Below are 25,629 nucleotides of genomic sequence, written 5' to 3'. Positions count from 1 at the left end.
CCATTATCTTGGTGAAAATCCTCGGGGCAGTGGAAAGCCCAAACGGCAACGTTTGAAACTGATAATGACAATCCTGTACCGCGAATCTCAGGTACTCCTGATGAGAGGGATATATGGGGACATGAAGGTAAGCATCCTTTATGTCCAGTGACACCATAAAATCCACCCCCTTCCAGGCAGGCTATCACCGCTCGGAGCGTGGGGGCACCTCTTCGAATTCCAGCTTGTAGCCCTGGGAGACTATTTCTATTACCCAAGGGTCCACGTCTGACTGAATCCAGACTTGGCTAAATAGTTGAAGGCGTGCCCCCACCTGTGCGTACTCCCGCAGGGGAGCCCCAGCGTCATGCGTTAGACTTAGCGGAAGCCGGGGAGGACTTCTGCTCTTGGGAAGTAGCCGCAGCAGGTGTCCTCTTGCCTCTACCCTTACCTCTGGCGAGGAAAGAGGAGCCCCAACCTCTTCTGGATCTATGCGACCGAAAGGACTGCATCTGATATTGTGGAGGTTTCTTTTGCTGTTGGGGAACAAAAGGTAAAAAGGTAGACTTACCCGCGGTAGCTGTGGAAACCAGGTCCGCGAGGGCGTCCCCAAACAATACATCACCTTTGTAAGGTAAAACCTCCATATGCCTTTTTGAGTCTGCATCCCCCGTCCATTGGCGGATCCATAAGCCTCTTCTTGCTGAAATAGCCATAGCATTGGTTCTTGAACCCAGTAATCCAATGTCTCTTTGAGCGTCCCTCATATACAAGACTGCATCCTTAATATGAGCTAATGTTAACAAAATGGTATTCCTATCTAGGGTATCAAGGTCAGCTGACAGGGTATCTGTCCAAGCTGCTACTGCAGTACATACCCATGCCGACTTAATTGCCGGTCTAAGCAAAGTACCAGTATGTAGTCTCTTGCCTGCGGTCCGCGGGGTCCTTGAGGGCCGCTGTGTCAGGGGACGGTAGCACCACCTTCTTGGAAAGGCGTGTTAAGGCTTTGTCCACTGTGGGAGAGGATTCCCAACGTACCCTGTCCCGTGTAGGGAAAGGGTACGCCATAAGAATCCTTTTGGGAATCTGCAGCTTCTTATCTGGAGTTTCCCAAGCTTTTTCACATAACTCATTAAGTTCATGGGAAGAAGGAAAGTTTATAACCTGTTTCTTTCCCTTAAACATGTGTATCCTCATGTCGGGCACCGAGGGCTCATCAGTGATATGTAAAACATCTTTTATTGCAATAATCATGCACTGAATACTTTTTGACACCCTGGGGTGCAATCTTGCTTCATCATAGTCGACACTGGAATCAGAGTCCGTGTCGGTATCCGTGTCCCCTATTTGTGACAATGGACGTTTCTGAGACCCCGATGGGTCCTGTGAGTTGGCACAATCCGTAGATTGACCGACACCCTGGACTCTGCTTTGTCCAGCCTCTTATGCAGTGAAGCTACACTAGCATTTAACATATGCCACATATCCATCCAATCCTGAGTCAGCACCGCCGACTGGGACCCACCACTCATCTGTTCCACCTCCTTTTTGGATAAGCCTTCCGTTTCAGATATGCCGACACACACGTACCGACACCCCACACGCACAGGGATATTGCTATGAGGGGACAATTCCCTAAAGCAGGCCCTTTGGAGAGACAGAGAGAGAGTATGCACAGCACACACCAGCGCCAAACTGATGCAGGAAAACACCCAGACAGCGCTTTTATATCATATATATACTGATTTTCCACACTCACTGCGCCAATGTGTCCCCCTTTCTTTGTTTCCAGCACTCTGATGTTCAGCAGGGAAGAGTCCGGGGAGCCAACGTTCTCTGCAGCCTCTGTGGAGAAAATGGCGCTGGTTAATGCTGAGGGATCAAGCTCCGCCCCCTCGCGCAGCGGGCTTCGGTCCCACTCGTATATTTGAAAAAATGGTGGGGGTTCTGTAGTTTATTGCCTCTGCAGCCTAACTACTTAATTTTATGCCCAAACGAGGATTATTGCTGCCCAGGCCCCCCCCCCCCCTGCGCCCTGCACCCATCAGTGCCCTGTATGCGTGTAAAGTGTGGGAGCAATGGCGCGCAGCTTACTGCTGCACGCTTACCTCAGGAAGATCTGAAGTCTTCTGCCGCCTGACGTCTTCTTTCTTCTTTACTCACCCGGTTTCTTTTTTCCGGCATCTGTGAGGAGGATGGCGGCGCGGCTCCGGGACGAACCCCTCTGGAGCTAATGGTGTCCAGTAGCCTAAGAAGCAGAGCACTTAAACGCTTAAGAAGTGGGTCTGCTTCTCTCCCCTCAGTCCCACGATGCAGGGAGTCTGTTGCCAGTAGAGCTCCCTGAAAATAAAAAACCTAACAAAGTTCTTTTACAGAAAACTCAGGAGAGCTCCCTGTAATGCACCCTATCTCCTCTGGGCACAGGATCTAACTGAGGTCTGGAGGAGAGGCATAGAGGGAGGAGCCAGTGCACACCCATACTAAGTTCTTTTAGGTGCCCATGTCTCCTGCGGAGCCCGTCTATACCCCATGGTCCTTACGGAGTCCCCAGCATCCTCTAGGACGGAAGAGAAACACAAAAACACAAATCTATGGATTCTCTCCACATAATTTGGGTGTTGCTCTCTTGGAGTTGGGAGGCTTGGATAGTCAATATTAAAATGATCTATAAAGCCTAATTCATGGTTCCCTTTCAGCGAAAGATATTGTGCAACGATATGGGTTCCTTAGTATACTAATAATGCATACTTTATACATCCCCAGATTCTTATATAGAGTACGGCCTACCTGTACTGCTGCCCACACTCTGGATATTATATACAGTACCGCCTACCTGTACTGCTGCCCACACTCTGGATATTATATACAGTACCGCCTACCTGTACTGCTGCCCACACTCTGGATATTACATACAGTACCGCCTACCTGTACTGCTGCCCACACTCTGGATATTATATACAGTACTGCCTACCTGTACTGCTGCCCACACTCTGAATATTATATACAGTACGGCCTACCTGTACTGCTGCCCACACTCTGGATATTATATACAGTACGGCCTACCTGTACTGCTGACCACACTCTGAATATTATATACAGTACGGCCTACCTGTACTGCTGCCCACACTCTGGATATTATATACAGTACCGCCTACCTGTACTGCTGCCCACACTCTGAATATTATATACAGTACGGCCTACCTGTACTGCTGCCCACACTCTGGATATTATATACAGTACGGCCTACCTGTACTGCTGCCCACACTCTGGATATTATATACAGTACGGCCTATCTGTACTGCTGCCCACACTCTGGATATTATATACAGTACGGCCTACCTGTACTGCTGCCCACACTCTGGATATTATATACAGTATGGCCTACCTGTACTGCTGCCCACACTCTGGATAGCAGAGGGCACCGAACTGGATGAATGAAAGGGCATTAGTCCATTTTCTCTGAGTGGTTTTTCTTGCCAACTGTGCCCCGATTCTCCCATGCTAGATTCCCCTGGGGCCTGCCACTCGTCAGACCCCTGCCGCATGTGTGAGGAAGACGCGTCCGTTCTGCCATGCCGGCTGTAGCCTGTGGAAAGCCGCTCCTCCAGATGATTGAGCCACAATGCGAGCGAGTTGCGATCATCCAGCGTTGTGGCTGGATGGATGAGTGCATAGGACAGGAGCTGCCGGCTCTCCTCTATGTACAGGTTGCTCTCTGTGGTGTAAGCCAGCACTTTCTGGAGCAGCTTCATGTATTCGCATTTTGCTTCTGTGTTCCGAGGCTGCAGCAGAGGCAGGTGAGACAGCAGCAGAGAGATCACCTTCTCCTTTGACTCCTGGTGCCATTGACTTATGAGACCTGGGAACATATATATAGCAGAGTGAGTGACATGGCTTACAGACACTTGGAAATTATATCAACACCTGTTTTTAAAATGTGTAATTCAATGAAAGCATTATTATTATTTTATTTGCCATTAAATAGTATTGTGCACCGACTCGCTCTTCCCTACTATACACACAAATGCCAAGTTGTCCTTCCCGGCTCCCTGGCTCCATCTTTGCCCAATGTGCTGCAATTTCAGGTCTTGAACTCCTAGACCGAGCTGCGTTTAGTAGGTACAGAACATACGCAATGCAGACTACACCTTGCAGCACCTGGTTCCGCACAGTGAGCACATAGGAGCTAAAGAGCAGGCACTAGGCCAGATGTACTAAGCCTTGAAAAGTGATACATTTCACAGTGATGAAGTACCAGCCAATCAGCTCCTACCTGCTATGTTACAGGCCAGGTTTGAAACATGACAGGTAGGAGCTGATTGGCTGGTACTTTATCACCATAAAACATATCACTTTTCAAGGCTTAGTACATCTGGCTCAATATCTTTTATTAGTCCGCAACAGCATACGGCGTCGTACTTGTGACTGACGCTGTACTATCTTCACAGTGATCACTTCTACTCAGCACTGTACAAATAGCCACCCAAACTGCTTCTCCTGCCATCAGGCACAAATAGCAGGTCAAGCAGAGGATCCGGAAGTAGGGAAGCACCTGCACAGAGGACTACATCAGAGTTCTGTCTTTGAAGCAGCAGGTAAATGGGAATGAGCGTTCTAAAGGAATTTAGGCAGGAGGTTCTGTAACAGAACTACTAAGGTCACTAACACCCCTTTTCCCATCTAAAACCCGGGCCTCACCCAGGTAACTCAACACAGGTTTCAAGCTGTGTCATAGCGTCTTAAAATAAGAATTTACTTACCGATAATTCTATTTCTCGGAGTCCGTAGTGGATGCTGGGGTTCCTGAAAGGACCATGGGGAATAGCGGCTCCGCAGGAGACAGGGCACAAAAAGTAAAGCTTTAGGATCAGGTGGTGTGCACTGGCTCCTCCCCCTATGACCCTCCTCCAAGCCTCAGTTAGGTACTGTGCCCGGACGAGCGTACACAATAAGGAAGGATTTATGAATCCCGGGTAAGACTCATACCAGCCACACCAATCACACTGTACAACCTGTGATCTAAACCCAGTTAACAGTATGATAACAGCGGAGCCTCTGAAAAGATGGCTCACAACAATAATAACCCGATTTTTGTAACTATGTACAAGTAATGCAGATAATCCGCACTTGGGATGGGCGCCCAGCATCCACTACGGACTCCGAGAAATACAATTATCGGTAAGTAAATTCTTATTTTCTCTATCGTCCTAGTGGATGCTGGGGTTCCTGAAAGGACCATGGGGATTATACCAAAGCTCCCAAAACGGGCGGGAGAGTGCGGATGACTCTGCAGCACCGAATGAGAGAACTCCAGGTCCTCCTTAGCCAGGGTATCAAATTTGTAGGATTTTACAAACGTGTTTGCCCGATTAAATAGCCGCTCGGCAAAGTTGTAAAGCCGAGACCCCTCGGGCAGCCGCCCAAGATGAGCCCACCTTCCTTGTGGAATGGGCATTTACATATTTTGGCTGTGGCAGGCCTGCCACAGAATGTGCAAGCTGAATTGTATTACACATCCAACTAGCCAAAGTCTGCTTAAAAGCAAGAGCACCCAGTTTGTTGGGTGCATACAGGATAACAGCAAGTCAGTTCTCCTGACTTCAGCCGTCCTGGAACCTATATTTTCAGGGCCCTGACCACATCTAGCAACTTGGAGTCCTCCAAGTCCCTAGTAGGCGCAAGACACCACAATAAGCTGGTTCAGGTTAAACACTGACACCACCTTAGGGAGAGAACTGGGGACGAGTCCGCAGCTCTGCCCTGTCCGAATGGACAAACAGATATGGGCTTTTTTGAGAAAAAAACCACCAATTTGACACTCGCCTGGTCCAGGCCAGGTCCAAGAGCATGTTCACTTTTCATGTGAGACGCTTCAAATCCACAGATTTGACTGGTTTTAAACCAATGTGTTTTGAGGAATCCCAGAACTACGTTGAGATCCCACAGTGCCACTGGAGGCACAAAAGGGGGTTGTATATGCAATACTCCCTTGACAAACTTCTGGACTTCAGGAACTGAAGCCAATTCTTTCTGGAAGAAAAATCGACAGGGCCGAAATTTGAACCTTAATGGACCCCAATTTGAGGCCCATAGACACTCCTGTTTGCAAGAAATGCAGGAATCGACCGAGTTGAGATTTCTTCGTGGAGCCTTCCTGGCCTCACACCACGCAACATATTTTCGCCACATGTGGTGATAATGTTGTGCGGTCACCTCCTTTCTGGCTTTGACCAGGGTAGAAATGACCTCTTCCTGAATGCCTTTTCCCTTAGGATCCGGCGTTCCACCGCCATGCCGTCAAACGCAGCTGCGGTAAGTCTTGGAACAGACAAGGTACTTGCTGAAACAAGTCTCTTCTTAGCGGCAGAGGCCATAAGTCCTCTGTGAGCATCTCTTGAAGTTCCGGGTACCAAGTCCTTCTTGGCCAATCCGGAGCCATGAGTATAGTTCTTACTCCTCTACGTCTTATAATTCTCAGTACCTTAGGTATGAAAAGCAGAGGATGGAACACATACACCGACTGGTACACCCACGGTGTTACCAGAAAAGTCCACAGCTATTGCCTGAGGGTCTCTTAACCTGGCGCAATACCTGTCCCGTTTTTTGTTCAGACGGGACGCCATCATGTCCACCTTTGGTAATTCCCAACGGTTTACAATTATGTGGAAAACTTCCCCATGAAGTTCCCACTCTGCCGGGTGGAGGACGTGCTTACTGAGGAAGTCTGCTTCCCAGTTTCCATTCCCGGAATGAAAAACTGCTGACAGTGCTATCACATGATTTTCCGCCCAGCGAAAAGTCCTTGCAGTTTTTGCCACTGCCCTCCTGCTTCTTGTGCCGCCCTGTCTATTTACGTGGGCGACTGCCGTGATGTTCTATCCCACTGGATCAATACCGGCTGACCTTGAAGCAGAGGTCTTGCTAAGCTTAGAGCATTATAAATTTACCCTTAGCTATATTTATGTGGAGAAAAATCTCCAGACTTGATCACACTCCCTGGAAATTTTTTCCTTGTGTGACTGCTCCCCAGCCTCTCGGGCTGGCCTCCGTGGTCACCAACATCCAAAACTGAATGCCGAATCTGCGGCCCTCTAGAAGATGAGCACTCTATAACCACCACAGGAGAGACACCCTTGTCCTTGGATATAGGGTTATCCGCTGATGCATCTGAAGATGCGATCCGGACCATTTGTCCAGCAGATCCCACTGAAAAGTTCTTGCATGAAATCTGCCGACTGGAATTGCTTCGAAGGAAGTCACCATTTTTTTTACCATGGCCCTTGTGCAATGATGCACTGATTTTAGGAGGTTCCTGACTAGCTCGGATAACTCCCTGGCTTTCTCTTCCGGGAGAAACACCTTTTTCTGGACTGTGTCCAGAATCATCCCTAAGCACAGGAGACTTGTTGTCGGGATCAGCTGCGATTTTGGAATCTTTAGAATCCACCCCTGCTGTTGTAACAGTATCCGAGATAGTGCTACTCCGACCTCCAACTGTTCCCTGGACTTTGCCCTTATCAGGAGATCGTCCCAATAAGGGATAATTAAGACGCCTTTTCTTCGAAGAAGAACCATCATTTCGGCCATTACCTTGGTAAAGACCCGGGGTGCCGTAGACAATCCAAACGGCAGCGTCTGAAACTGATAGTGACAGTTTTATATCACGAACCTGAGGTACCCTTAGTGATAAGGGCAAATTTGGGACATGGAGGTAAGCATCCCTGATGTCTCGGGACACCAGATAGTCCCCTTCTTCCCGGTTCGTTATCACTGCTCTGAGTGACTCCATCTTGATTTGAACCTTTGTAAGTGTTCAAATTTTTTTAGATTTAGAATAGGTCTCACCTAGCCTTCTGGCTTCAGTACCACAATATAGTGTGGAATAATACCCCTTTTCTTGTTGTAGGAGGGGTAATTTTAATTATCACCTGCTGGGAATACAGCTCGTGAATTTTTTCCCATACTGCCTCCTTGTCGGAGGGAGACCTTGGTAAAGCAGCCTTCAGGAGCCTGCGCAGGGGAAACGTCTCGACATTCCAAACTGTACCCCTGGAATACTACTTGTAGGATCCAGGGGTCCTATACGGTCTCAGCGTCATGCTGAGAGCTTGTCAGAAGCGGTGGAACGCTTCTGTTCCTGGGAATGGGCTGCCTGCTGCAGTCTTCTTCCCTTTCCTCTATCCCTGGGCAGATATGACTCTTATAGGGACGAAAGGACTGAAGCTGAAAAGACGGTGTCTTTTTCTGCAGAGATGTGACTTAGGGTAAAAACGGTGGATTTTCCAGCAGTTGCCGTGGCCACCAGGTCCGATGGACCGACCCCAAATAACTCCTCTTCCTTTATACGGCAATACACCTTTGTGCCGTTTGGAATCTGCATCACCTGACCACTGTCGTGTCCATAAACATCTTCTGGCAGATATGGACATCGCACTTACTCTTGATGCCAGAGTGCAAATATCCCTCTGTGCATCTCGCATATATAGAAATACATCCTTTAAATGCTCTATAGTCAATAAAATACTGTCCCTGTCAAGGGTATCAATATTTTTAGTCAGGGAATCCGACCAAGCCACCCCAGCTCTGCACATCCAGGCTGAGGCGATCGCTGGTCGCAGTATAACACCAGTATGTGTGTATATACTTTTTATGATATTTTTCCAGCCTCCTGTCAGCTGGCTCCTTGAGGACGGCCCTATCTATAGACGGTACCGCCACTTGTTCTGATAAGCGTGTGAGCGCCTTATCCACCCTAAGGGGTGTTTCCCAACGCGCCCTAACTTCTGGCGGGAAAGGGTATACCGCCCATATTTTCTATCGGGGGGAACCCACGCATCATCACACACTTCATTTAATTTTTCTGATTCAGGAAAAACTACGGTAGTTTTTTCACATCCCACATAATACCCTCTTTTGTGGTACTTGTAGTATCAGAAATATGTAACACCTCCTTCATTGCCCTTAACGTGTGGCCCTAATAAGGAATACGTTTGTTTATTCACCGTCGACACTGGATTCAGTGTCCCTGTCTGTGTCGACCGACTAAAGTAAACGGGCGTTTTAAAACCCCTGACGGTGTTTTTGAGACGTCTGGACCGGTACTAATTGTTTGTCGGCCGTCTCATGTCGTCAACCGACCTTGGCTCGTGTTGACATTATCACGTAATTCCCTAAATAAGCCATCCATTCTGGTGTCGACTCCCTAGAGAGTGACATCACCATTACAGGCAATTGCTCCGCCTCCTCACCAACATCGTCCTCATACATGTCGACACACACGTACCGACACACAGCACACACACAGGGAATGCTCTGATAGAGGACAGGACCCACTAGCCCTTTGGAGAGACAGAGGGAGAGTTTGCCAGCACACACCAAAAACGCTATAATTATATAGGGACAACCTTATATAAGTGTTTTCCCTTATAGCATCTTTTTTATAGATTTCTAACGCCAAATTAGTGCCCCCCCTCTCTGTTTTAACCCTGTTTCTGTAGTGCAGTGCAGGGGAGAGCCTGGGAGCCTTCCCTCCAGCCTTTCTGTGAGGGAAAATGGCGCTGTGTGCTGAGGAGATAGGCCCCGCCCCTTTTTCGGCGGCCTCGTCTCCCGCTCTTAACGGATTCTGGCAGGGGTTAAATATCTCCATATAGCCCCCGGAGGCTATATGTGAGGTATTTTTAGCCAAAAAAGGTTTTCATTTGCCTCCCAGGGCGCCCCCCTCCCAGCGCCCTGCACCCTCAGTGACTGCCGTGTGAAGTGTGCTGAGAGGAAAATGGCGCACAGCTGCAGTGCTGTGCGCTACCTTAAGAAGACTGAGGAGTCTTCTGCCGCCGATTCTGGACCTCTTCTCGTTTCAGCATCTGCAAGGGGGCCGGCGGCGAGGCTCCGGTGACCATCCAGGCTGTACCTGTGATCGTCCCTCTGGAGCTAATGTCCAGTAGCCAAGAAGCCAATCCATCCTGCACGCAGGTGAGTTCACTTCTTCTCCCCTAAGTCCCTCGTTGCAGTGATCCTGTTGCCAGCAGGACTCACTGTAAAATAAAAAACCTAAGCTAAACTTTTCTAAGCAGCTCTTTAGGAGAGCCACCTAGATTGCACCCTTCTCGGCCGGGCACAAAAATCTAACTGAGGCTTGGAGGAGGGTCATAGGGGGAGGAGCCAGTGCACACCACCTGATCCTAAAGCTTTACTTTTTGTGCCCTGTCTCCTGCGGAGCCGCTATTCCCCATGGTCCTTTCAGGAACCCCAGCATCCACTAGGACGATAGAGAAAACCCCATTCACACGGCATACCTGAACCAGGGTATTGCTGGGGCTTCCCTCTGTCGGCACTTGGAGATAACATCTCCACGCACCATTGAGCTGGCTTGCCACAGGATTTTAACAGGTCACCCATTTACACTGCACCACTAGCTGGGTCCGACCCTGATAGCTACCTGGGTTGGTTTCCAAGTAACTAGACCCAGGTAATTTTACAGGGGCTCTTTTCCACTGAACCGCGACCCAGGTATACCTGGCAATGACACGGGTTACTGCGGCAGTGGCAAAGCGCTATCAGTAATGAGGAAGCCCTCAGAAGTGGGAGCTTCTATAAAGAAGGGGAATAAAATGTGATGCTTCTCATATCACTAACTGGTCCAGACTTGGTCCAGAATGGAGGCGGTGTTTTGTGGTGATCCCGTCACTCAGCACCTACAGTAGATGGGTCCAGGTGTGATGTACAGAAGATACAACTAGAAACACTGGGCAGGGGGGTGGTGGGGGATGTACTAAGCAGTGAAAAGAGAGGATAAGTGAGTCAGAGGCGAAATTACTTTGTTTCTTGCTAAATGACATCAGTAATACCCCGTTCAGACCGCCTGAGGCGGGTCGCACCCAGGAGCTCCTAGGGTGCGATACGCTTCAGGCGCCCCACCGCCGCTGTCTGCAACCCGCACATACTGCCGGGTTGATGCCGTCAGCGGTGACACGACGGGGACGGCGCTTGGAGATACATGAACTCCAAGCACATCCCGTCCACACAGTATGAATGAGGAAACGGGTCGCACTGACCAGGCTCCCGTTCACACCGCACAGCGAACCGGGTTGAACACGAGTTCAACTCTGCTCGCTGCCAGGGTTGAAATACCTGGTCCCTCGACCCGGTATATTTCCCCTGGCACCTTTCAGACCGCACATGAACACGGGTTATGCGCGCTCATGTGCCAACAACCCGTTTTCAAAGCTGGCGGACTGAAAGGGGTATAAGTGATGTTACAATGTAACAGGAGAGTGCACCACTTTGATGTGAAGCTTGCATTTGAGGTGCTGTAAATACTGGTCACTGATGACCGTGTAATTAATGTACAGGATGGGAAGCTTGATGTCAGCCTTCATAGAGAGACAAGGGATTTACAATGTGTGACACAAAGGAAAACAGATGAAGACAAAGGGCCCTGCTAACCACAGTTTACAATCCAACACCCTCCTCTGACAAGATCAGTCATGATTATATAGTAAATACTAAAAAGAGTGAGACAAGCACTGATCTGAATAAATGTTAATGGTCTAAGGGAATAAATGCACTCAGGTATTTCATATCTCACGTTATGCCAACCACCCTAAAATAGGAAGCACTTTCCATTTATTACAAGGTGGCAACGCATCATCTAACGGAACAGTGATGACCGTAGCTAAAGGTTGAAAGTACATTCACTTCGAGCACAAACACAAGAAGGAAAAAAGGAGATTTATGGTAGACTTACCATAGTTAAATCTCTTTCTGCGAGGTACACTCGGTTCCACAGGGAATACATCGGGGGTGTAGAGATGGATCTTGATCCACAGGCACCAAAAGGCTAAAGCTTTAGACTGTCCCAGGACGCATTGCGGGGCCTCCTCTATATAACCCCGCCTCCAGGCACTGTGAGCTCAGTTTTAGTTAACCAGTCCAATGCAGCAGCAGGAAAAACAGACGGTAGCTGTTAGTCACATACTCACGATAGGAGAAGGGACTAGCGGCTAATGCCATACAAACCCAAAGATGTTAAGTGAGTCAGGGTGGGCGCCCTGTGGAACCCAGTGTACTCGCAGAAAGAGATTCAACTATGGTAAGTCTACCATAAATCTCCTTTTCTGCAGCGGGGTACACTGTGTTCCACAGGGAATACATCGGGGATGTCCTAAAGCAGTTCAAGGGAGGGGACGCACCTTAACAGTTATGAGAACCCGGCGTCCAAAGGAAGCATCCTGGGAGACGGAAGTATCAAAGGTATAGAACCTAATGAACGTGTTCACCGAGGACCACGTAGCTGTCTGGCACAATTGTTCTGCGGACGCGCCACGGCAGGCAGCCCAAGAAGGTCCAACAGACAGAGTAGAATGGGCCTTAATAGCAGCAGGTGCTGGGAGCCCAGCCTGCGCATAAGCTTGTGCGATCACCATTCTAATCCATCTGGCCAAGGTTTGCTTATTCGCATGCCAGCCACGTTTGTGGAAACCAAAAAGTACAAAAAGGGTATCTGAACTCCTGATAGAGGCAGTCCTCTCCACATAAACACTGAGAGCCCTTACCACATCCAAAGACCGCTCTTTGGAGGACAAGTCAGAAGAGGAGATGAAGGCCGGAACCACAATCTCTTGGTTAAGGTGAAAAGATGACACCACCTTAGGCAAATAACCGGGACGAGTTCGGAGAACTGCGCGGTCAAGATGAAATATCAAAAAGGGTGGATGATAGGACAAATCGCCTATGGCCGATACCCTTCTGGCAGAGGCAATAGCCAATAAGAAAAGTACCTTAGCCGTAAGCCATTTAAGGTCCACTGACTCAAGAGGTTCAAATGGAGACTCTTGCAGGGCATTCAGGACAACAGACAGATCCCATGGAGCCACAGGAGGGACATAGGGAGGCTGAATCCGCAGCACGCCCCGAGTGAATATATGAACGTCCAGTATAGACGCAATTTGTCTCTGAAACCACACCGACAAGGCAGATGTGTGACCCTTGAGGGAGGCCAGACAAAGTCCTAAATCCAGGCCTTGCTGCAAAAAAGCCAGAAGTCTGGAAGTACTAAACTTGTAAGCATCGTAATTCTTAGCAGCACACCAAGTGAAGTAAGAATTCCAGACTCTATAATAAATCTGTGCAGAAGCCGGTTTGCGGGCCCTTAGCATAATTTGGATAACCGCCTCGGAGAATCTTTTGTCTCTCAGGAGTAAAGTTCAAGAGCCACGCCGTCAAAGCCAGTCTGGCCAGGTCCGGGTAGACACAAGGGCCCTAAACGAGGAGGTCTGAGCATTGAGGAAGTAGAAGAGGACGCTCTATCGACAGACCCTGCAGGTCTGAGAACCAATGCCGACTGGGCCACACTGGAGCGATGAGAAGTAGTATTCCTCCCTCTACTTTGAACTTCCGTAGTACCCTGGGCAAGAGTGACACTGGAGGGAACACGTAGGGCAGCCGAAAGTTCCATAAAATTGCCAATGCGTCCACGAACGCTGCTTGAGGATCCCTTGCGCTTGATCCAAAGACCAGAACATTGTGATTGTGTCGAGATGCCATCAGGTCTACATCCGGTAGGCCCCACTTGTCCACTAGAAGTTGAAAGATTTCCGGATGAAGACTCCACTCTCCAGCGTGCACGTCCTCACGACTGAGGAAATCCGCTTCCCAGTTGAGGACTCCTGGAATGAACACTGCCGATATTGCTAGCAGATGGCGTTCCGCCCCACAAAGGATTTTTGACACTTCCATCATTGCCATGTGGCTTCGAGTGTCGCCTTGATGATTTATGTAAGCCACCGTGGTGGCGTTATCCGATTGTACTTGAACAGGCCTCTTATGAACCAGAGGCAGGGCAAGAGTCAAAGCACTGAACACTGCCCGCAATTCCAGAATGTTTTTATCGGGAGGAGAGATTCCTCCTTGGTCCACCGACCCTGGAAAGAGTGGTGCTAAAGCACCGTGCCCCAACCCCTCAGACTGGCATCCGTAGCCAGGAGGACCCAGTTGGGAATCCAGAAGGGACGGCCCCTGTTCAACTGCTGGTCCTGTAGCCACCAGCTCAGCGACTGACGAACCTCCGGAGTCAAGGAGATCATTTGAGACCTGATCCGATGAGGCAGGCCATCCCACTGTGAAAGGATTAACCTGTGTACAGGGCAGGAATGAAATTGAGCGTACTCTACCATGTTGAACGTCGACACCATGAGGCCTAGTACTTGCATCGCCAAGTGTATTGACACTCTCGGGCGAGAGAGGAAGTGTCTTATCCTGTCTTGGAGATTCAGGACTTTCTCTGGAGACAGAAACAGTCTTTGGCTGTGTGTGTCCAGCAGTGCCCCCAGGTGCACCATGCCCCGACCACGGACCAGCAAGGACTTCTTCCAGTTGATGAGCAACCCATGGGCTTGTAGGAAGTTTACAGTCAGTTGCAGATGACCGAGGAGGACATCTTGGGAGATCGCCAGGATCAGCAAGTCGTCCAGATATGGCAGGATCCGGATTCCCTGACGACAGAGATAAGCCGTCATCACGGCCATAACTTTGGTGAAGATCCGAGGAGCTGTGGCCAGTCCAAACGGCAGAGCCTGGAACTGATAGTGAAGGTTGCCAATAGCAAACCGCAGATATTGCTGATACGATATGGCAATAGGTATATGCAGATAAGCATCCTGTATATCCATGGACACCATATAATCTCCAAGTTCCATGGCCAGTACAATTGAGCGCAGCGTTTCCATATGGAACTTGGACACTCTCACAAATTTATTCAGTAATTTGTGGTTGAGTATAAGCCAGAAAGACCCATTGGGTTTCGGGCCTAGAAACAGGGTCGAGTAGTATCCTCCGCCTCTCTGAGACAGGGGTACCGGCACTACCACTCCTGTATCCAGGAGGGAACGCATAACCAGGTGTAGAGCCTGCGCCTTCAATGGGTCCGAAGGGATAACAGTCGTTCGGAACTGGCGAGGGGGACGTCTCTTGAAAGAGACTGCGTACCCGTGAGAGATGACATCTCGCACCCATGCGTCTGAAGTGGTCTTTACCCAGACCTGGGTGAATTGCAGAAGTCGGCCTCCCACCCTGGGATCCCCCAGTGGGAGGCCCGCCCCGTCATGCAGAAGGCTTGTCCTGTTTGGAAGCAGGCTGACGGGCAGCCCAGGATTGTTTTGCTTTGGGCTTAGTGGTTTTGGGAGCACAAGCTTGTCTCGGGTATGCCTGACCTTTTGCTTTCCCTTGAGGTCGAAAGGAATGAAAAGTGGTTCTCTTTGCCTTCTGTGCAGAAGGATTAGTATTTGGGAGAAAAGCAGTCTTAGCAGCCGCTAAGTCAGTTACAATCTTATTCAGATCCTCCACAAACAGGATGTCTCCCTTAAAAGGGAGTACCTCCAAGGTCTTTTTGGAGTCCAGGTCCACCTTCCATGACTTCAACCACAGAATTCGGCAAGCCAGGATGGACGTAGTCGACGCCTTGGCCGCCATTAGATCTGCCTCAGAGGACGCTGCCTGAATGTAGTAGGAGACGGTGGCAATATGAGACAGATATTGTCTGGCAGTATCAGATATATCCTGAGGCAGCTCTTCCTGTATTGCCTGAACCCATGCTTCAATTCCTTTTGCGGCCCAGGAGGCCGCTAAGGTGGGTCTATGTACAGCACCTGTAAGGGAGTAAACAGACTTCAGGCATCCTTCGACACGCTTATCTGTCGGTTCCTTCAGTGAGGTGACAGTGGTGACAGGCAGAGTAGATGACACCACAAGACGGGTGACATGAGAATCCACCGGCGGTGGATTTTCCTACTTGTTACACAACTCAGCGGAGAGAGGATAACGAGCTAGCATCTTTTTAGACAGGGAGAATTTCTTTCCTGGAGAAGACCAGGGTTCCTGACGGATGTCTACCAAATGGTCAGAATGTGGTAAGACTACTTTAGTTACCTTCTGAAGTTTAAATCTATCAGGTTTCTTAGACACAGTAGTGGCAGGGCCGTCTTTTCGTAAAGGCTCAATGGGCTCTTGCCCAAGGGCCCCAGGAGTAAAGGGGCCCTAGGATGATAGCTAAGGGTCCCCTCTTTCCAGGGGTACCAGATTTTTGAAAATCGGCCCTGGGGAACCGGAGATATCCTACTTCAAAGCAATGGTCCCCATCCAAGCCTGTTAATTGTTCTTCCCAGCCAGATCTCTCAGGTTCTATCTGACTTAAGGTCCATACACACTTAACGATATAATGAGCGACGTCGCTCATTTTCCCCCTCCTTGAATGACGTCGCTCATTTTCCCCCTCCTTGAACGACGTCGCTCATTTTATCGTTAAGTGTGTATGCCGCCAGCGACGACCGATGCGCGGCCCCGCGGGTCGGCAACGATTGTCGCTGTCGGTAGGGCATGCATGAAGGATGTGGACTGTCGTCCACGACCTTCATGCAGGGCTGGCAGGGGCGTGACGTCACTGAGCGATATGAGCGGTCATATCGCTCAGTGTGTACAGGCGGCCGCCGACCCGGGAGGGGGAAACGTTAGACGATGTCGCTCACAGAGCGACATCGTCTAATGTGTATGGGCCTTTAGAGTTTTTCTGAGGGTATACTCCAAAAGCTGGGACTCTTCCCTTTCAGTGGACACTGGCAGCTTGTCTCTACTATGCCAAGTACCAAAGATATCAGCCTTCAAGCAGCTGGTCCCTGCTACAGCTCCACACGCCTAATATGCAGTTTTATATTTTTGTTGGTGGATTGCTCTGGCTCCTGAAGACTGATCCCCTAGTCCCCAGTACCTCCCGACAGGTGGGACTCTAGTTTTTTTTGTTCCCATTAAAGCTAAGAAATCTATTTCCAGGAACTGGAGATATCTGCAGTAAAACAAGCTGCCCTGACCCCCGGAAAATGATGACTATTAAGCCCATTCCACTATCCACCCCTCCCCTGTGTATTAAACACTCCCTACCACCCTGGAAGTCATGTACCAGGGCCCCTTCATTTAGCACAATGTCCCCTTCTACAGTTTAGTGTTCTCCTTCCTGCCCCATTTGTGCAGTAAAGGAGTAATTAGCAGAAATTATTTCTCCAGGTCCTACATACTGAGCGAAAGATAGAACCCCCCTTCTGTCCGCGGGACTTCAAAGCTGCCGCTGATAGAACCCCCCACCCCTACCGCTGATGGGTGGGTAGGGGCCCCTGTGCATTGCTGTGCCCAGGGGCCTACACTGCTGTTAAGACAGCTCTGAGTAGTGGGATCTACCTCATCATCGATTTGTAGAATCCGCTTAATAGCCTCCACTAGGTCAGGGACAACAACTTGCGTTCCCTCGTCAGAAGCGACTATCCTTGTCTGACGGATCAGGATACTCCCCATCCTCATCAGAAGTATCATCTGAGATATTAGTGGATTGTGAGGAGGAGGCAGCCCGCTTAGATGACCCCTTGAGTGCAGAGGGGACGTGGGGCAGGTTTTTGTCTAACCAAAGATTGATTCAATTGTTGTATCTAGGTAGACAGAGTATCCGCCCAGGGCGGATTTACCATAGGGACAATATGTGGCTGCAATGGCACAGGAGGTCCCACAGGGGGCGTAAGGCGTGTCACAAGCGTATTAAGCATATTTGAGAACGCTGCCCAAGCTAGCTCCTGATTGGCTACAGGAGCAGCAGGCTGACTGGGAGATGTATGGCACATATTACACAGACCATCCTTCAAAACTTCCCCCTCAGGCAAATCCTTGGTGCATGCGCTGCATGATGCAGGAGCGTCCAAGGATTTTCCGCCCTTTGTGGTAGACCTTATAGTGAATGTAAGCTTAGTACGTAACAGTTCGATATAGCCAGACAAATATAATACCTGCAAATAAATCCCCTATTTATCTGTCAGAAAATGCAAAACACAAGCAGAGAATAAATGCGGTATGACTATATATGAGACCCTGACACACCTAGTCCCCTAGGGTACAGAATACAGTGATAGCTATAGCTTGTGATACACTGAAAGTGAAATTCACATGGCAGATACAGGCACACAGTGACAATGCAGATAATTATTTTAGTCAGACAATAAAACTGCATTGGACTAATAATAAGAATTTACTTACCGATAATTCTATTTCTCGTAGTCCGTAGTGGATGCTGGGGACTCCGTCAGGACCATGGGGAATAGCGGGCTCCGCAGGAGACAGGGCACATCTAAAAAGCTTTTTAGGTCACATGGTGTGTACTGGCTCCTCCCCCTATGACCCTCCTCCAAGCCTCAGTTAGGTACTGTGCCCGGACGAGCGTACACAATAAGGAAGGATCTTGAATCCCGGGTAAGACTCATACCAGCCACACCAATCACACCGTACAACTTGTGATCTGAACCCAGTTAACAGTATGATAACAAAACGAAGTAGCCTCTGAAAAAATGGCTCACAACAATAGTAATAACCCGATTTTTGTAACAATAACTATGTACAAGCATTGCAGACAATCCGCACTTGGGATGGGCGCCCAGCATCCACTACGGACTACGAGAAATAGAATTATCGGTAAGTAAATTCTTATTTTCTCTAACGTCCTAGTGGATGCTGGGGACTCCGTCAGGACCATGGGGATTATACCAAAGCTCCCAAACGGGCGGGAGAGTGCGGATGACTCTGCAGCACCGAATGAGAGAACTCCAGGTCCTCTTTAGCCAGAGTATCAAATTTGTAAAATTTTACAAACGTGTTCTCCCCTGACCACGTAGCTGCTCGGCAAAGTTATAATGCCGAGACTCCTCGGGCAGCCGCCCAGGATGAGGCCACCTTCCTTGTGGAATGGGCATCTACATATTTCGGCTGTGGCAGGCCTGCCACAGAATGTGCAAGCTGAATTGTACTACAAATCTAGCGTGCAATAGACTGCTTAGAAGCAGGAGCACCCAGCTTGTTGGGTGCATACAATATAAACAGCAAGTCAGACTTTCTGACTCCAGCCGTCCTAACTATATATATATATATATATATATATATATATATATTTTTAGGGCCCTGACAACGTCTAGTAACTTGGAGTCCTCCAAGTCCCCAGTAGCCGCAGGCACCACAATAGGTTGTTTCAGGTGACAACGCTGACACCCCTTTAGGAAGAAACTGGAGACGAGTCCCAGTTCTGCCCTGTTCAAATGGAAAATTCTAATATGGGCTTTTGTAAAACAAAACCGCCCATTCTTTTTGACAATCGCCTGGCCGAGGCCAGGACTAACAACATGGTCACTTTCCATGTGAGATATTGGTCAACAGCATGGTCACTTTCCATGTGAGATATTTCAAATCCACAGATTTGAGCGGTTCAAACCAATATGATTTTAAGGAATCCCAACACTATGTTGAGATCTCACGGTGCCCCTAGAGGCACAAAAGAACTGTATATGGAATACACCCTTTACAATCTGGACTTCAGGAACTGAAGTCAATTTTTTCTGGAAGAAAATCTACAGGGCCGAAATTTAAATCTTAATGAACCCCAATTTGAGGCTCAAAACGCTCCTGTTTTCAGGAAGTGCAGAATCGACCTAGTTGAATTTCCTTCGTGGAGCCTTCCTGGCCTTACCCACGCAACATATTTTCACCACATGTGGTGATGACGTTGTGCGGTCACCTCCTTCCTGGCTTTGACCAAGGTAGGTATGACCTCTTATGGAATGCCTTTTTCCCTTCAGAATCCGGTATTCAACCGCCATGCCGTCAAACGCAGCCGCGGTAATTCTTGGAAAAGACATGGTACTTGCTGAAGCAAGTCCCTTCTTAGCTCCCCAGGCCCTTAGTCCTCTGTGAGCATCTCTTGAAGCTCCGGGTACCAAGTCCCTCTTGGCCCATCCGGAGCCACTAGTATAGTTCATACTCCTCTGTGTCTTATAATTCTCAATACCTTGGTTATGAGAAACAGAGGAGGGAACCCATACACTGACTGGTACACCCACGGTGTTACCAGAACATCCACAGCTATCGCCTGAAGGTCTCATGACCTGGCGGAATACCTGTCCCGTTTTTCGGGCGGGACGCTATCATGTCCACCTTTGGTCTTTGCCAACGATCCACAATCATGCTGAAAAACTTCCCTATGAAGTTTCCACTCTCCCGGGTGGAGGTCATGCCTGCTGAGGAAGTCTGCTTCCCAGTCGTCCACTCCCGGAAAGAACACTGCTGACAGTGCTATCACATGATTTTCCGCCTAGCGAAAAATCCTTGCAGTTTTGTCACTGCCCTCCCGCTTCTTGTGCCGCCCTTTCTGTTTACGTGGGCGACTGCCGTGATGTTATCCCACTGGATCAATACCGGCTGACCTTGAAGCAGAGGTCTTGCTAAGTTTAGAGCCTTATAAATTTGCTCTAAGCTTATTTATGCAGAGAGAATTCTCCAGACTTAATCACACTTCCCTGGAAATTTTTTCCCTGTGTGACTGTTCTCCAGCCTCTCAGGCTGGCCTCCGTGGTCACCGGCATCCAATCCTGAATGCCAAATCTGCGGCCCTCTAGAAGATGAGCACTCTGTAATCACCACAGGAGAGACACCCTTGTCCTTGGATATAGGGTTATCCGCTGATGCATCTGAGGATGCGATCCGGACCATTTGTCCAGCAGATCCCACCGAAGAGTTCTTGCGGGAAATCTGCCGAATGGAATTGCTTCGTAATAAGCCACCATTTTTACCAGGACTCTTGTGCAATGATGCACTGACACTTTTTCTGGTTTTAGGAGGATCCCGATTAGCTCGGATAACTCCCTGGCTTTCTCCACTGGGAGAAACACGTTTTTCTGGACTGTGTCCAGAATCATCCCTATGAACAGTAGACGTGTCATCGGAAAAAGCTGCGATTTTGGAATATTTAGAATCCACTCGTGCTGACGTAGAACTACTTAAGATAGTGCTACTCCGACCTCCAACTGTTCTCTGGACCTTGCCCTTATCAGGAAAGCGTCCATGTTTCCTTTTAAGAAAAATCATCATTCCGGCCATTACCTTGGTAAAGACCCGGGGCGCCGTGGACAACCCAAACGGCAGCGTCTGAACTGATAGTGACAGTTCTGTACCAGGAACCTGAAGTACCCTTGGAGAGAAGGGCAAATTTGGACCTGTAGGTAAGCGTCCCTGATATCCAGTGACACCATATCGTCCCCTTCTTCCTGGTTCGCTATCACTGCTCTGAGTGACTCCATCTTGATTTGAACGCTTGTATGTAAGTGTTCAAATATTTCAGATCTCACCGAGCCGGTTGGCTTCAGTACCACAATATAGTGTGGAATACTACCCCCTTCCATGTTGTAAGAGGGGTACTTTGATTATCACCTGCTGGGAATACAGCCTGTGAATTGTGTGAGGGGGAGATGTCTCGAATTTCCAATGTACACCTGGGATACTACATGTAGGATCCCGGAGTTCCCTTGCGAGTGAGCCCCCTGCGTACTGAAACTCTTGAGATGACCCCCTACCGCACCTGAGTCCGCTTGTACGGCCCCAGCGTTATGCTGCGGACTTGGCAGAAGCTGTGAGGGGCTTCTGTTCCTGGGAATGGGCTGCTTGCTGCAGTCTTCTTCCCTTTCCTCTACCCCTGGGCAGATATGACTGGCCTTTGCCCGCCTGCCCCTATGGGGACGAAAGGACTGAGACTGAAAAGACTGTGTCCTTTTTTGCCGATATGTGATTCGGGGTAACAAAAAGTGGATTTTTCAGCTGTTGCCATGGCCACCAGGTCCGATGGACCGCCCCTTTATACGGCAATACTTCCACATGCCGTCTGGAATCTGCCTCACCTGACCACTGTCGTGTCTTCGTCTGGCAGATATGTAAATCACATTTACTCTTGATGCCAGAATGCAAATATCCCTCTGCGCATCACGCATATATAGAAATGCATCCTTAAAATGCTCTATAGTCAATAAAATCTTGTCCCTGTCAAGGGTATCAAAATTTTCAGTCAGGAAATCCGACCAAGCCCCCTCAGCGCTGCACATCCAGGCTGAGGCGATTGCTGGTCGTAGTATAACACCAGTATGTGTGTATATACTGTCATGATATTTTTCAGCTTCCTATCAGCTGGCTTCTTGAGGGCGGCCGTATCTAGAGACGGTAACGCCATGTTTTTATAAGCGTGTGAGCGCCTTATCCACCCTAAGGTGTGTTTCCCAACTCGCCCTTACTTCTGGCGGGAAAGGGTATACCGCCCATAACTTTCTATCGGAGGAACCCCACGTATCATCACACACTTCATTTAATTTATCTGATTCAGGCAAAACTACAAGTAGTTTATTCACACCCTACAAAATACCCTTATTTGTGGTACTTGTAGTATCAGAAATATGTAACAGCTCCTTCATTGCCCTTAACATGTAACTCGTGGCCCTAAAGGAAAATTACGTATGTTTCTTCACCGTCGACACTGGGGTCAGTGTCCATGTCTGTGTCTGTCGACCGACTGAGGTAAATGGGCGTTTTTACAAGCCCCTGACGGTGTCTGAGACGCCTGGACCGGTACTAATTTGTCCGCCGGCCATCTCATGTCGTCAACCGTCTTGCAGCGTGTTGACATTATCACGTAATTCCATAAGTAGACCATCCATTCCGGTGTCGACTCCCTAGAGAGTGACATCAACATTACAGGCAATTTGCTCCGCCTCCTCACCAACATTTTCCTCATACATGTCGACACACACGTACCGACATACAGCACACACACAGGGAATGCTCTGATAGAGGACAGGACCCACTAGCCCTTTGGGGAGACAGAGGGAGAGTTTGCCAGCACACACCAAAAGCGCTATAATGTATATAACAACCCTAGAAGGTGTTGTTTCTATATATGCGCTCTTAATATATCATTATATCGCCAATTTATGCCCCCCTTCTCTTTTAACCCTGTTTCTGTAGTGCAGTGCAGGGGAGAGTGGGAGCCTTCCTCACCAGCGGAGCTGATCAGGAAAATGGCGCTGAGTGCTGAGGAGAATAAGCTCCGCCCCCTTTTCGGCGGGCTTTTCCTCCCGGTTTTTTAATAACTGGCCTGGGTTAAAATACATACATATAGCCTTAATGGCTATATGTGATGTATTTATTTGCCAAATAGGTATTTATATTGCTGCCCAGGGCGCCCCCAGCAGCGCCCTGCACCCTCCGTGACCGTGTCAGTGAGCCGTGTGACAACAATGGCGCACAGCTGCAGTGCTGTGCGCTACCTCTCTGAAGACTGTGAAGTCTTCTGCCGCCTGTTTCCGGACCTCCGTTCCGCCGTCTTTCTTCAGCGTCTGTAAGGGGGATCGGCGGCGCGGCTCCGGGACGAACCCCAGGCTGACCTGTGTTCCGACTCCCTCTGGAGCTCAGTGTCCAGTAGCCTAAGACTTCAATCCTCCTGCACGCAGGTGAGTTGCCAGTCTCTCCCCTAAGTCCCTCGTTGCAGTGATCCTGTCGCCAGCAGGAATCACTGATTAGAAACCTAAAAAAACTTTACTAAATAGCTCCTTAAGAGAGCCATCCAGTTTGCACCCTTCTCGGACGGGCACAAAAACCTAACTGAGGCTTGGAGGAGGGTCATAGGGGGAGGAGCCAGTACACACCATGTGACCTAAAAAGCTTTTTAGATGTGCCCTGTCTCCTGCGGAGCCCGCTATTCCCCATGGTCCTGACGGAGTCCCCAGCATCCACTAGGACGTTAGAGAAAAATAAATCTCCTATATATTAGGCCAGATCTGTGACTCTGTGCCTGGCCTGTAACGCTGGGTGGAGTCACAGGGCTGGGCGGAGTCACCTGTTTCTGCCCTGTACCAGCACACCACTATCTACACGTAGGGAGGTGGACAGCGGCAGCAGTAGCCACACAATCCGGACACAATCACCACTGGACGGATGCCCCACCGTGTCCGGTAACACAATATACACCCACACCCCACGCTATACACCCCTGCACCCACATCCAGCCACCGACAGGACACACTGCCCAGGAGTCCACTGACACCCGCACCCCACTCCACGGAACCCTCCCTCCGCACCACCCCGTCACCTGCTCCCACATCCAGCCACCGACGGGACACACTGCCCGGGAGCCCACTGACACCCGCACACCCCTCCCTCTGCACCACCCAGTCACCTGCTCCCACATACAGCCACCGACGGGACACACTGCCCGGGAGCCCACTGACACCCGCACACCTCTCCCTCCGCACCACCCAGTCACCTGTTCCCACATCCAGCCACTGACACGCTGCCCAGGACCTGCCGGGACACGCAGACCGGGAACCGCCGTCCACAACACGGAGTAACAGTAACACTGCCCATAGCTGTACGTGCGGCGCAGCATCACCCTGACAGCATGCCGCACCTGCCTCTGTCCCAGCGTTCTCTCTCTCGCCGCTGCTGCCCCCAGACCCGACGAATCGGTCTGTTTTTAAAGGTGATGCTGCGCCGCACGTACAGCTATGGGCAGTGTTACTGTTACTTCGTGTTGCCCACATACCACAATACAGACAGCGCCCTCTCCCCACCACTCACATACGGCATGCGCCCGATATCACCCATCCCCCCAGGTGCAACAATCCCCAATCGCACCCCGTCCATCACAAGGGGGGAAACAAGTAGCAGCCTCATGGCCCCAAATATACCATCACCTATCACCACACTCACTGCAACCACTTCTACCTTACACACACACTCTCCACATTCCTAACACGCACGCACCCTCCACTGCCCTTTCCCCTACCCCCTTTCTCCCCCTCCACACACACTCACCATCCACACTCCTAACACGTATGCACCCTCCACTTCCCTTTCCCTTCCCCCCTACACACACTCAAAACACCTTACCCATCTTTGCTACCCCACCACCCAACAACAACCACCCCTGCCCCCATCACCCTCACACCACTAGGGGAAACAACCCTAACACACACTACTACATTTAACAAACAAACCCACACCCACGCAACCACCTGGCCAACACCACCGTGCACACCGCAAGCCCATCCCACCCACCCACCACAAAATACAACACCCATCCAACACCACCACAACCTTACCCATCTGACTAATCCTGCCACCCCCCTCCCATGCACACACCACAAACCCCACAAAAACCCTCCACCATCCACCCACCTATCCTATGTGAACCTCCTCCGCCCATGCCAACTTCAAACCCCCTCACCCATCCCCTTGCCACCCAACTCCATCCCACACTGCACCTCCTATCACCACCCCCATCCCTCACCCCTACGCAAACACATATACAGGCAGTGACCCCTCTCCACGCACTTGCCCAAGGACCATAAATCATTACCCACAGCATTCAGAAAACCATACGCCAAACTACGTGCCCCTCACAAAAAACACTCCACCACACACATTCCCTTCAACATCCTCCACAATCCAGCCACACACCACCGTAACCCTATCGCACACCCACCTCCCTCCCTCTGCACCCAACTAATTCGGTCAAACCATCAAAACACCAGCTACCCCACAACACTACCCCCATATCCTAAAGCCACTAATACCCCAATTCCAACATCGGCTAACAACACACCTCTGCCCCCAACAAACACCCTAACACCACATCCTCTTCACCTTGCCACCCACCAACAATCCACCCACCGCTCCCACAAAAGCACAATAGACGCACCCTCCAAACACACCCCAGATCCCACAACAGTTCAGCATACTCCCTAAACCCCCACCCAC

The 25,629-nt window shown here is 49.8% G+C and overlaps 1 protein-coding gene across 2 annotated transcripts in view; it reads right to left on the bottom strand.

The window, feature by feature from the left end:
* The window catches only part of SAMD4B (sterile alpha motif domain containing 4B), a 156,843-nt gene that overhangs the window by 57,918 nt on the left and 73,296 nt on the right, over nucleotides 1–25,629 (bottom strand). For both annotated transcript variants that reach the window (XM_063937955.1, XM_063937956.1), the window contains exon 3: nucleotides 3,368–3,841. In XM_063937955.1, coding sequence (XP_063794025.1) covers nucleotides 3,368–3,841 — 474 coding nt within the window. The remainder of the gene's footprint in view (nucleotides 1–3,367; nucleotides 3,842–25,629) is intronic.

The sequence above is a fragment of the Pseudophryne corroboree genome, chromosome 8 (genome assembly GCF_028390025.1).
Source record: "Pseudophryne corroboree isolate aPseCor3 chromosome 8, aPseCor3.hap2, whole genome shotgun sequence".
NCBI classification, from domain to species: Eukaryota; Metazoa; Chordata; class Amphibia; order Anura; family Myobatrachidae; genus Pseudophryne; species Pseudophryne corroboree.
The sequence above is the reverse complement of the archived record's forward strand: the minus strand, read 5'-3'. Positions and strand labels throughout refer to the sequence as shown.